At 43.5% G+C, this 12,078-nt stretch overlaps 1 protein-coding gene across 1 annotated transcript in view; it reads right to left on the bottom strand.

Annotated features, from left to right (window-relative positions):
* The window catches only part of IKBKAP (inhibitor of kappa light polypeptide gene enhancer in B-cells, kinase complex-associated protein), a 31,288-nt gene that overhangs the window by 4,641 nt on the left and 14,569 nt on the right, over positions 1 to 12,078 (bottom strand). Inside the window, exons 16-31 of the mRNA XM_017816381.1 lie at positions 11,796 to 11,849; positions 11,595 to 11,700; positions 10,796 to 10,911; positions 10,088 to 10,161; positions 9,392 to 9,470; positions 9,043 to 9,122; positions 8,037 to 8,177; positions 6,861 to 6,946; positions 5,647 to 5,795; positions 4,689 to 4,812; positions 4,171 to 4,268; positions 2,798 to 2,999; positions 1,798 to 1,859; positions 1,205 to 1,267; positions 1,021 to 1,081; positions 135 to 248 (exon numbers count right to left, since the gene is read on the bottom strand). Of these exons, the coding sequence (XP_017671870.1) occupies positions 135 to 248; positions 1,021 to 1,081; positions 1,205 to 1,267; positions 1,798 to 1,859; positions 2,798 to 2,999; positions 4,171 to 4,268; positions 4,689 to 4,812; positions 5,647 to 5,795; positions 6,861 to 6,946; positions 8,037 to 8,177; positions 9,043 to 9,122; positions 9,392 to 9,470; positions 10,088 to 10,161; positions 10,796 to 10,911; positions 11,595 to 11,700; positions 11,796 to 11,849 (1,609 nt within the window). The remainder of the gene's footprint in view (positions 1 to 134; positions 249 to 1,020; positions 1,082 to 1,204; positions 1,268 to 1,797; positions 1,860 to 2,797; positions 3,000 to 4,170; positions 4,269 to 4,688; positions 4,813 to 5,646; positions 5,796 to 6,860; positions 6,947 to 8,036; positions 8,178 to 9,042; positions 9,123 to 9,391; positions 9,471 to 10,087; positions 10,162 to 10,795; positions 10,912 to 11,594; positions 11,701 to 11,795; positions 11,850 to 12,078) is intronic.

Below are 12,078 nucleotides of genomic sequence, written 5' to 3'. Positions count from 1 at the left end.
GTGCTGTTCTACTGCTGGAGATGCTACTGGAGCTGGGGGAGAGCACAGCTCTACCAGAGCAAAAGGAAACCACAAAGAAAAAGATGATCATAGTTACTTATGCGGGATAAAGTCATATGCACTTCAATACCAACCCTGCAGGCTCTCACAGGCCTTCTCCTTCAGCTCCCGGACCACTTGCAGGCGACTCTTATAGCGAAGAAATGCTGTTTTCTGAGAATCTAGGAAGATCAGCTGATTTTTCTGAGCTGCTCATTGAGAAAATCAGAACATCAACATTTGTGCAACAGAAACAGAAAAGCATTTTTTACACAAGCACAGTCCTCAAGAAGCTCAGAAGTCAGGTATAGAGCACACAAAAGGACTCAAGTAGAAGAAAATTCAAAGCTTATAATACAGGAGACCACCAAACAAGATACCCTTGGATGTGTAGTGAATTAACCTGCCATACAAGTGTTTTCTAGCAGAGTCTTGTTTCTGATACACGAAGACCAGAAAGTTCTCTGGCTTAAGTCTCTTTCCATTAATTAGATTTAAACTAAAGAAAAAAAATCAACTAATAAAGTCCATTATCTGAGAAGAACAACAACGAATAATGGTAATAAAACATCCTCCCTGGATGGGAGAATACAGCTACCAAGTATTTTTTTTCCTCAGAACTACTCAAAACTTATAGCTGCTACCCATTTTCCTAGTTCATAGCCCTGCTGCCACATGTGCTCTGGAACCAGGACTGTCCTGCTTGTTCATGGACATGCACACACAGACACCTTTTCAGTTTGTGACTGTGAGCTCTGGAAAAGCTTAAAAGGAGCCTTACTAAGTTAAAGAGAGCCCATGACACTGCAGGGCTTCGATGTGCATTGAGCAGAGCCAAACGCAGCTAACTGAGATGCATCAGTTAGGAGGAAGCAAAGCTTCCACACAGCTTCCAGTACTGGAGTGCTGTGACTTCCCTCAGACCCAGTAAAGACCTTCTTTAGCCTCTATAGCACAGAGATCAGATTTTTGCAGATTCACCTTCCAGAATAGCAGGTTTCAAGTTGGTCTCCAAGATATCCAGTCTACCATACTTGTGAATCTAGATTAGGGAAAGGAAAGAATGTATTATTTAAGGATCTAACCCAGATCACATCCCTTTGTTCTTGCACTCTAAACAAGTACTTCCTTTCCACAACAATTCTTGTGCTCTGAAATGTCTTACCAGCCTTAAAGCATCTTCCCAAAGAGCCCCTTCTAAGAGCAGGAGAACAGCCTCTTCATAGTCCTAGAAGGAAAGAGCAACCATGGGCTGCTACTGATGCTAGTAATACACATTCAGGTAGCAGCTATTCAGATGCATACTTCTGTGCAGCAGCATCACAGTCAAGACAGGAAAACACTACTATGCCAGGTACTTTGAAGTGTTGACATAAAAAAGCCAAACAAGCAAACAAAAACCACAAACCCACCACAGCTATGTTACTCCTCCCACAGTAAGGGGAAACCCCTCTAGAACTCTGTCTTCCTTACTCCAGCCCTCATGCTTCAGCTGTCTGAGACAAAAGGTTTCCATATCAAAGCATGGGCAGCTTCGTGAGTGGAAAAACTCAGGGACACAGTGTTTATTCCCACCCTGCTCACTGCATCACCTGGACCTGCTCTGCCCTCCCCAAGGGAGCCCATGGCACAGACTGTTTTGCTGTCAGCATGCACGGAGTCACATATGGTGCAGGAGAACAGAGAGAACACAGATGGTGTATCTATCTGACAGAGGGTATTACTGGGGCACAGACATGAGGGTGATTGATATGTTACCTGAGAGTACTGTTCCAGGAGTATGGCTGCCTCTGCATGCCTTCTCTGTTCAACTAGTTTTCCTACAAGAAAAGGTGGAGTTTCAGCTTTTCAGAAACAGCTAGATTTTGTGCCACAAAACTACAAAGCAGAGGAAAATCCCACTCACTGAAGCACTTCCTATCTGCTCACACACACTCAATTGCTAAATTACAGCTGTAATTTAAGAAGGGCACCAGAAAAAAGTACTAAAGGGAAGACATGAAGGATTCAAAAAAAGCAAATACTGCAGTATCCAACTGTGGAAGACTACACTCCCAGAAGCCATATTCCCACTGTGTTAAGCAAGCCCTTCATAAACTCGACCTCTGGGTAAGGCTAAAGTCAGGACAGTGCTCCATTTCTCTTGCTGCAATATATGCCAGGTCCACAACACATCTCACACATGCAGTCTGAGATGCACTAGTGAGCACAAATTCTGAGACCAGCTACCTTTTTCTCCTGCATCAGGACAGCACAGAGTTTTACATGTACCATGTGGTCCTAGCTGCTAGCAGGCTTTAAGTGGAAAACATTAAAATGCAGCTCTGAATTATCCAATAGCTTTCAAGATCTGTGATTAGGCACAGTACTTGCATCAGTGATGTCCAGAGGCCTCAGTAATGTCACACACTTCAGAGCATGTATGTTCCCTGAGGTTAACCAAGAAGGCAATTTGGAAGAGCAGTTTAGCAACCAGTTGCAAGGAAACAACGCAAGAAGCAGTCAGCATGGGGCAGCCAAGGCCACAGCTAGCTTGGCAACTCCTGGGTGCCTACCAACATAGCTCCAACACATTTAGGTTCTTTTGAGAAACAAAGGTGATTGCACAAATCCTTGGGAAGCAGGGGATCTTTGTTCTCATTTAAAAAAAATCCTGCTGAATACTGAGGGTTTCACTGAATTTTAGAAAAAACCAAAATGAACCATAAATAACAACAGCCACTTCTGCTCTGCACACTTCCATCTCCTCAAGGCCTACCTGCCATGCTCCGTGCCAGACTGGACAGCTTGTCCTGTGTGTAACCAAGCCGTGATGCCATGCACAGGGCTTGCTGCCAGCTGCCACTGCTCTGAAAAGCATCAAGTGCTTTGGCAAAGATGCCAGCACGAGCAAATACCAACGCAGCCTGTTCATACAGCTGTTTCTGAATCAAGTACTCCCCATATGCATCACTGATATCCTGCAAGAAGAAAAATAAAAAGTTAGCTGTAAAGCTACAGCAGTCCTCTGCTAGTAAATATTAAGGGCCCATCAACAAAAGCCTACTACCCCCTCCTCCAAGGGGTTTCCAGGCACAATGTTTCTACCTCATTTCAAACTTTTTATCAAGCCAAAGGCTGACGATCAGCACATGGAGACATTTCGCAGGACCAAAGCAAGTGACGTGGGGAGGTACCTAACTCTCCAAACCAAAGGCCGGGTAAACTAGATACTGCAAGAAATCAGACCCTTCTTCCCCACTCACATGAGCAGTTTTTGTCAGAATGTCTCTCTGAACCAACTTACTTCAGGAGGCAAACATTGGCACAAGGGAACAAGCAAGCCCTGCACTTCTAGGCACAGGCTATTTGAAGCTCACTAGCTCCATAAGGAAGGGGCAGGTGGATTTGACTTGAAGGATACGAAAAGAATAATAGAAGACTCCCAATGAATCACTCAGGAACAGACGTCCCTCATGAGTGACGTCTTTCTGCTTTCTGCAGTCCTTTCTGCTTTCACTGTGTTGCAAATAGACCAAGTTTCTATATTTTCCCTCTTCTCAATCTACTCCTTTTACAAAGGCTTCTGTGTTGTGTATTTACAATAGCTAAATAAAATTATATTAAATGCACTTACATTTTATCTCAGCCTTGGGCAAGCTAAAGTTCTTCAGTAATACCGAAACCAACAAGGGACACTACATAGTACAAAACAGCACAGCTGCAAGTGTCCCAAGCTCTGTAGCACCTTTCAGAACAGTTTAAGGATAACAAAGCATCTCCACACAATCTGCAAGCCAGACAGAAATCAAGACAGGAAGAAGTCTTTCTGTGGTAATGGAAGTTCATCAGCACACCACAAGATAGTGCAGCACAAGAAACAGGAATTCCACGTGCTCTCTGGGTCACGGGACCAAAGAAATAACAGCCAGTCCTTCAATGACCAGGCCCCATAGGGTTAGTCCTAATAGTCATTCCAGCTATCATCTCAGAGGAGCGTCTCAGACAACACTGGAACAGCAATCACCTGCAGAACCTGCACACAAGCAGCTGCTGTTTCATTCCTGCCCTCATGCAAAGTGCTGAGGACATGCAAACACCTGAATAAGAGATTGAAAAGCATGGACACTGCAGTGTCACATGCTTACACACCTTGTACTCCTGAGTGCTAGAGGGGTACAGCTTCAAGGCCTCACCATACAGATTCTGATCCTTCACCAAGTTCAGAAATTCAGAGAAGTGTTCAGGACCTGCAGAAATAATGTACTTTTCATAAAAATAAAAGAGAAAGCACACAGCCCTCACAGCTTTCCCAGACAGTCTGGGTTCATTACATCAAGAAGCAACTAGAGGTGCTTGGGTGGAGGAGCAAAAAAGCACCTGTTCTACTACTGTAAAATCAGGGTGTTCACTTCTGTGAGGTTTGCTCCGCTTTTGCCACAGATACCAACTGGGCACAAGTCACTTAAGCAGGAACAAAACAAAACTTATGCTTCATGATCACTCCCTGCACCAAGTTACCATTCAAAAAGCATGCAGCAGAAGTTCACCATGCATTACCAGGAGGGAAGATGACCTTGTGCAATCCTTCTCTTTCTCCAGCTATTTTATCCAAAAGGCTATCCAAAATTAAAATGTTACACTGCAGAAATTCTCCTTAGGACACCTACCACATTTGCTGAGGTGCCCAAGAGCTTTTGTGTATCTCTTCAAGTGTCTGTCTATTGTATATCGCTGATAATTGGTTTCCATTTTCCGGAGGGTATTTAAGAAGGGCAAGTATTCTTTTGGGTCCTGCAAAGAATAGTAAGAACTGCAGTTGAGCTAATATGCTAAAATCCTTATTTGCTGCCATCCTTACCAAGAAAGAGTCCTAAAAAAAGGCTTTTTTTTTTTTTCTTTCCAAATGTAAGTAATTTCAGAGATCAATTCTGTATATGTATTCTTGCCAGGAATTATTAACTTAAATTACCTGCCTCCCACATAGACTTTGGCAGTATCTAAAAGCTGGTGACATTTAAATTTCAAGGCTGTTATGTCATATCAGATATTAGTTGCTATTAGATATTATCATGTATAAATTTGCAGCCATAAAGCTGATCGATGTCCCCCACACCAAAGGTCATAAAACCCATTAACATGAATAGGGTGTTCTAACTGATGGACAGCAGCCTTTACTGTAACATTAGGAAACTCTGCAGATCCTGATGGGCATTTCCACTCAGAGACTTCACATTAAACCTGTGTGAAGATACACACTGCTATCATAAGCACCACTAAATAAGCAAGAATGGCAAGAGTACAGAGCTGGGAATGGAAGGCATGCAGTCACAACACTTCAGACACCAGTCCCTCCCTTGCCCAGAGGTATTTTGCCCCACTGCTCTAGAAGAACACCATTTCACCTTGAGTACAAGTTTCCAAAGCTGTGCTCAAGAAGTACTAAGGGATGCAGAGATGTGACAGCTTCTGAGCACCACCCCAAGCACACATAGGACTTCTGAGCAACTGGAATCCTGCCTGGGTGGAGTGCCATTACTAACAGAATATGCACTCTCATCTACAGACTCCAAAGAACCTTTGAGAAAGCAAAAAATTAGTTCCTTCGCTGGAACTATAAGCAAAGACCTTTTGAGACTTCTCTGCCACCATGATGACTAAATCAAAGTCATATGTCCCCAAGGAATACTCATACAATTCGTTGACATCCACAAGGAAAAGCAGGTACTTCAGTGCTTCTTCTGCACTCACGGCTTTGATATCTGAAGTAATGCTTTCTGTAACAAGATAAAGAAGCTATGATATGATCTGTTACACCACCAGCAGTGGAACCCTGATGTGAAGGAAGGATGCATCCTCAAGCACAACCCTGACATCAGACAGGGACCCTCAAACTAACAGCTTATTCTATCTTGCAGAAGGGGTTACTTTGCCTTTCCTGGGCAACTTCAAGAACCATCCCAAGCACAGTAAATTCTTAAATGTGCAACTGTGACAACTTAGAAGCATCAGCACAAAATAAAGGTTTGCCAGCCTGAGACACTAGGACCCAGAATAGGAACTCCCTATCCCATGCTTGGAGAACTAGAGTTCCAACTGGAAACCAAGAACAGGTCCAACTCTGGGGTATCTGCTGACAAACCTAGATCAAAGGATGAGCTCAGGGCATGTACAGGAGCATATCTTAGCTGATATGCTGCTGTACCTAAACACACAGAAGTTTCAAGTACATTTGTTTTCTGGCTGACTCCATAAACAGTCACCTTAAAATAATTTCCTGGGTGAGCCATGCTAACAAATGAAAGTGTTGAGGAATGCATTCAGAGCAGGCAGCTCAGTGTGCAGCTGCAGTGGGAGCTGCAGGCTGAGCTCTGGGGGCCGTGAACTGCCAGCCCTTTGGGTCTGGGGACCTGTGGCCCAGCCACGAGACCAGACACTTGGAGACACGGCAGGAGCTGAGGACCACCAGACTTTTGTGGGGAGAGACCGTGAGGGTATAAAAGCCCTTGTAGGCCAGGGGGTCCTTTGTTCAGGGTCCCTTCTCACAGGCACCGGCTTGAGTTCTTATTTTGTTATTTAGCTATTGCACCAAGATTAAATTATTTTAAGGATCTGGACATCTGAGACTCTCCTGTGCGACACCTGGGGTTAAGCTGGTAAGGAAACCTGATCTGACTGTGTGATTGTGGGGTGTGTAGCTGCAAAGGGGCTTCAGTCCCAGCTCAGGTGGTGTGAGTGTGACTGCCAGAGTGGCTCTTGGATGGTTGGACAGGGAAGTTTCCTTAACAGAAAGCTCCTGCAAACCACCCATTTTCAAAACTTTTGAGTTCTTGATACAAAACCTCGAAGATCATGAACCTTCTGGAGAGCAATTTCCAGTTCTGGTGGACTTTTCTTTACATGTGCTGTCAGTATTGATAGGCAGTATCTGAAAAAAAAGGGAAGTAGTGAATGAAAAAGTGAGAAGGCAAACACTGCTTATTCCTTTTTTAACACAGTTTTTGCAAGTTCTAATTTATGTTTTAGTAAAAAGAAAAAAAAGAAACTTCTCAGAACTTCCTAAAGGAAGGTAGGAAACATGGGAAAAGAACAGAATATACCAGAAAGGTTTTTCTACTCAGCATGACTCCTCAAACATGTCACAAAGCTGGAGGTTTGTTTTGAGTACAATGAACTTCCTTACCCTGCCAGCCAGCATAATGAAGAGAACACACGTCTCTCTGAAAGTTCAGATAGCTGGATAGTTTTCAAAAGGAAATTTGGCATGAAAATAGCCTATTTTATAAAATAAAAGCTTTGTAGGATGTTATTTTTACTTCGATACATTTCAGAGTTACTATTTCAAAACAGCTTTCCAGCTAAGGACATGCTTTGTTTTCTGAAACAGTTTGCTGAAAAGTGTCTAAATTCTCAGGGCTCAGCAGCAACTCACCACCTGTTGCTCCTCTATCCACTGTTTAACATGTAAGCTGCCCATAGTTTAACACCGTTTCACTAAACACTGTTATTATCCCATTTCCCCACCTTTTATCCTTGTCTGGTGTTGATTCATCCAAGGAGGATGGCTACCAAAAAGCTAATAATTCAGAACTATGCAGCTGATGATTTACAAAACAATTCAGTCTCAAATGAAACAGCTGAGATCTCTGCAAAAGGCCAGCTGCTTCAAACAGTCAGCAACCCACTGATATGGGAATCTTGCTCATGTCTCTCCACCCCCATACCACACTGATCCTAAACAGATTGTACTTGAACCCTTATAAGCATCCTGCATCTATTATTTTAATTCTGGTAGTAAAATGCTGGTTTGCTATGTGTGGAATTATCAGATGTTGTGGTTTCCAGGACAGCATCCTCAGCAGAAGGAAGGTATGGTATACCTAAGTTTTGTGGAGCACAAGCTCATCTCAGAGAACCTGAAGCAAAATAACTGATGTCAAAGACAGCTTTGCTTTCTGCCAGTGACTTACTAGAAATCTCCCTAATGGTTCCCTTCACCTAAAGAAGAAAGCGCTCACTTTTGAGGGTCAATGTGTTCCATGGCAACTCTCAACACATCACATATGAGGTTAACTTTCTTCTGATCAGAATGCTGGTGTGGTTGGGTATTACTGCTACCATTCACAGATGGGTACATGCTCTTTGTAAAATCTTCTTCTCTAAATAAAAACAGATGACATGAATAACAGCAGTGTCCATCAGACAACCCAGAACAAAGACAATAACATTAAGAAACACAAATGCATGTAGAAAATTACTACTCAATAAGATAGCTGTTATGCTGTACTGACACACAGCCTGCCACTCTACCAGAAAGCTCTCCAAAATCTCTTATCAGTCCCAATTGATTGTCAGCCAAGAGAGGCATTAAAAAAACCCAACAAATGGTCAGAACAACTACTTCAGTTGTACAAAAAACCCCCAACCAGTAAACAAGATTTACAAGATACAACTGTCTGCTACTAAATCCAGTATGGATTTATCCACTGAGTACTTTTGAAAAATAAAACATTTGCTATTATTTCTGGTCAGGTCAAAACTGAAAATAAAATAGAACAGCAACGTGATAGCTCCAGCTCCTAAACAATTACTTACTTCAGCAAGCTTCAGAAGTCCTGAAGCTACCAATGCCTTAGAGTGTCATCACTCAACCTTAAGAAAGAAGTCAGGGGACCTGATTTGAAAATCCAAGCAAGTATCTTGGCCTCAGGCTCTAGATAAGCAGTGCCATCTTGCTCCTCTTTATGTGGGAACAAAACTTTCTGTTCTCATTTACTGCTGGACAGCAAACCAGAAGACAAGTCAAAGCAGTCGGACAATGTATTAACTCCTTGCTGCAAAAATCTAATGGCTGCCTGCAAGCTGGAATTCCCAACAAGACACACTGTCTCTGAAACTCGGGCCTTTATGACTCAACATGCCAGATTTCTGACTCCGTGCACCCACATTGAAGACCTGCCAATATTTTGACAAAATTATGTACCAATGACTACATGCATGTTCCATTTGCAGAATTATACTCACTTCAGTTCTGTGAAAAATAAGTTGATATAGTTCACAGAATCTATTTGCCTGATAAAGGTTTCTGTGTTTTCCAGAAATACCTGAAATGAACAAGAGTATTACCACTGTTACTCTGAATATTCTCGGTACATTAAGTACAAGAAAAAATTCAGAGACTTTCTCTGAAAGTACAGGGTGAAGGAAATGCTAAATCTAATCTGCCTGCATGATGATGTTGCAGTGCAGAGCAGTGCAGGGCAGCCACCTCTCCTGAAAGCACCACCTACTCTTTTGAACCCAGTGTTCAACAGTGGTGGATTCTAGGGTAGATTAGCATGCCAAACACCACAACAGAACTGGGCATACTTGCCTTGGGATTGTGGTCATAGAGAAGATTAAGGTTGATTCGCAGCTTCCTCATACACTGAAAAGCTTCCCTGAACATAAGCCTAGAGGAATGAGTGAAGTTGGACAGTTTACATAGTGGATAAGATGCAATATCCGCAAATAAAGGCAACTGACTAGAGCTAAGCGCAAAACCAGAGGGAAGAGAACAGCCCATGCTATAAGCTGTGTAGATTGCCTTCCTGAAAAAATGTGCAAAGTCAGCACTGTTCATTGCCAGCCCTTGCACTGGGACACACCAGCGTGCCAGGTCGATGAAGCAGTATGTAACTTGCATTATTTTCTCTTCATAAAAAGAGAGTGCTACATTTTAACCTAATGGATCAACTTCTGTTTCAGAAAATTTCAATGTAAGTGAATTAAGTAAAAAATGGAAAACAGCCAGCTTCATCATGAAGTGATTGAGAAGTCTGGAGAATGAAGCAGATGATTTCTCCCACCCACACAATCTCCGCACATGTAATAAACCCTTCAGTGGTGAAGTGAGAAGGACCTGGCACTGCTGAAAGATGGACTTGTAGCTGGTAGCCCCAGAAACAGTTTCGTTCCTTCTAATAAGGTCAATTCCCCAGAGTTTAGCCTCCCTCTCTTTTCCAGGTCAGTCAGCTTCCAACAGCTCAGACCAGGGGAAAGAAGACCCAAATACACCAGTGCTATTTACCTGTCTAGCCACTTCCGAATCTGGGCAAGAACCAGAGCTCTGTGGTGAACAGTCTCCAGATTTCCTCTTGGCATCTATAACACAAGATTCACACAGTTACTTATTTGTAGTTATTCTGCCTATATTGTAGGCAAAGTGAGGACTTGCCAGTTTTCTAGGCCTGTCTGCTACTTGCAGGTGCGTGGGCCTGTTTGTGCACTTCAAAGGACATGCAATTTCAGTGACCATGGAAAAATATCTGAGAATTCTTCTCAGTTCAGAAATATTCCTTCGTCAGGAGGCTAGACTCCTCTCAATCAGGGAAGACTCAGAGCAATCTGATCAGGTTATTCAGGTTAGCCCCGCTCCAGGGAGGATGTCGGGCTCCACATTTCCAGTGGTGCCTCTCAAATGACATCTTTCTCCATTCTGTAAATCTCTGCTGGTTCTGAAGAGTGAGCTCAGCACTTCAGACAAACTTAGTGCCAAGGCTAATGAAGGGCTGCTAGCAAGTCCTAGGAAGTGAGTCTGAGATTCATGGTGAGAAGCCACAACATGCAGCACTACACTACCTTAGCCATTAAGAATTTGCATCGTCCTTCCCAGTTCTGTTCACACCCAGCTGCCTGTGCTGCAGCACTACAGGGCTGTTTGCCAGGTGCTGCCCACTGAGACGGCCCCCTACACACCAAGACAGCAGAGCTCAACAGACACGGGCAGAGCACTGACCTGCAGCACAACCTTTGTGTCCTGGGGAACAACGGTGACGATGCGTGACCCTCGCTCCACCTTGCGCAGGGTCTCACTGTTGGGTGCAGCAGCACTGCTCAGGCCAGCCTGAAGGGCTAAGACAACATATTTATCAGCACAGGGCACGCTGCAGCACAGTGCCCCAGTAAGGCCCTGCTGTGTAGCTCTACGAGTTTGTACTGGACCAACTGAGTCAACAACACACCAGTGATCTCCAACAATTCCTGACAGGATGAGAACCTCTCAGTGCCAATCCCTGCTGTACCTGTACACAAAGCAGAGCTATGTCCTCTATCCAAGAGGATCACAAAGCTCAACAGAGCAGAGGAGAGAAGCACAGAAAGGTGTAAAGCACTATTACGTTGTCATCCTGCCTTTACCAAGGTCATCATACTTCTCAGAGCCAGATACCAGCAAAAACTCTTTCTACAGTAATCCCTTCTCTACCACACCCCCACAAATAGCACACAGACTGTTCTTTTTTTGGACATGGAGGGGAGGGAGTGAATTCAGGGCTAAGCTTTTGAAAATAGTGAAGGGACAACAACTACAGGACAAATACTGCTCCTTGTGAGAAGCATGTGATATATAAAGTCAGTTCCCTGCATTTCTTGCTCTCTGGCAGATTTCTGAAAGCAGCTCTCTTACTCTCATCTCTTAAGCAGCTCCTTTGAGGGACCCAAATACAGCAGGTTTGGATGTGAAAAATGGGGACATCTTGTCTTCCTAGACAATGGCCATGAGCTACCAGCAGCAGGCAAACAGTGGTGACATTTACCTTTCACGGATAAGTTCTTTAAGCAGAAGCACTGACAGGTGTGGGAGCTGGTTGTCACCAACAAAAACTCATTGTATGTTGTGAATGAGGTGATGTTGGAAGCAACCTGTAGAAAAATGAAGTTCATCATTGTATAGACCAGAACAGGAAAGCTGCCTTTGGCAGAAAAGATGATGCAACAAGGGACAAAAACTTTGGTACCTCAACATCATTAACAAAAAAACGGCATCGATCTGTGAGGCCCAGGATCACCTCCTGTAATAAAAAGGATGAAAACTATGAGCTATCAGCATCACAACCTCCAGTATTTTACAACACTGACAAGCACTGGATTGAAGTACCTTACAATTAGGTAACGAGTACCTCATGTGAATTACTTAGAGAAGCTGCACAGGAATTCATGCAACCTCTATTCCAGTAGGGCTCAAAGTTAAACATCTTTAAAAAGTGTTGGCTGAAAATTCGCCTACCCTGCAACTGCACA

The sequence above is a fragment of the Lepidothrix coronata genome, unplaced genomic scaffold (assembly GCF_001604755.1).
Source record: "Lepidothrix coronata isolate B3197 unplaced genomic scaffold, Lepidothrix_coronata-1.0 Scaffold55, whole genome shotgun sequence".
NCBI classification, from domain to species: Eukaryota; Metazoa; Chordata; class Aves; order Passeriformes; family Pipridae; genus Lepidothrix; species Lepidothrix coronata.
The sequence above is the reverse complement of the archived record's forward strand: the minus strand, read 5'-3'. Positions and strand labels throughout refer to the sequence as shown.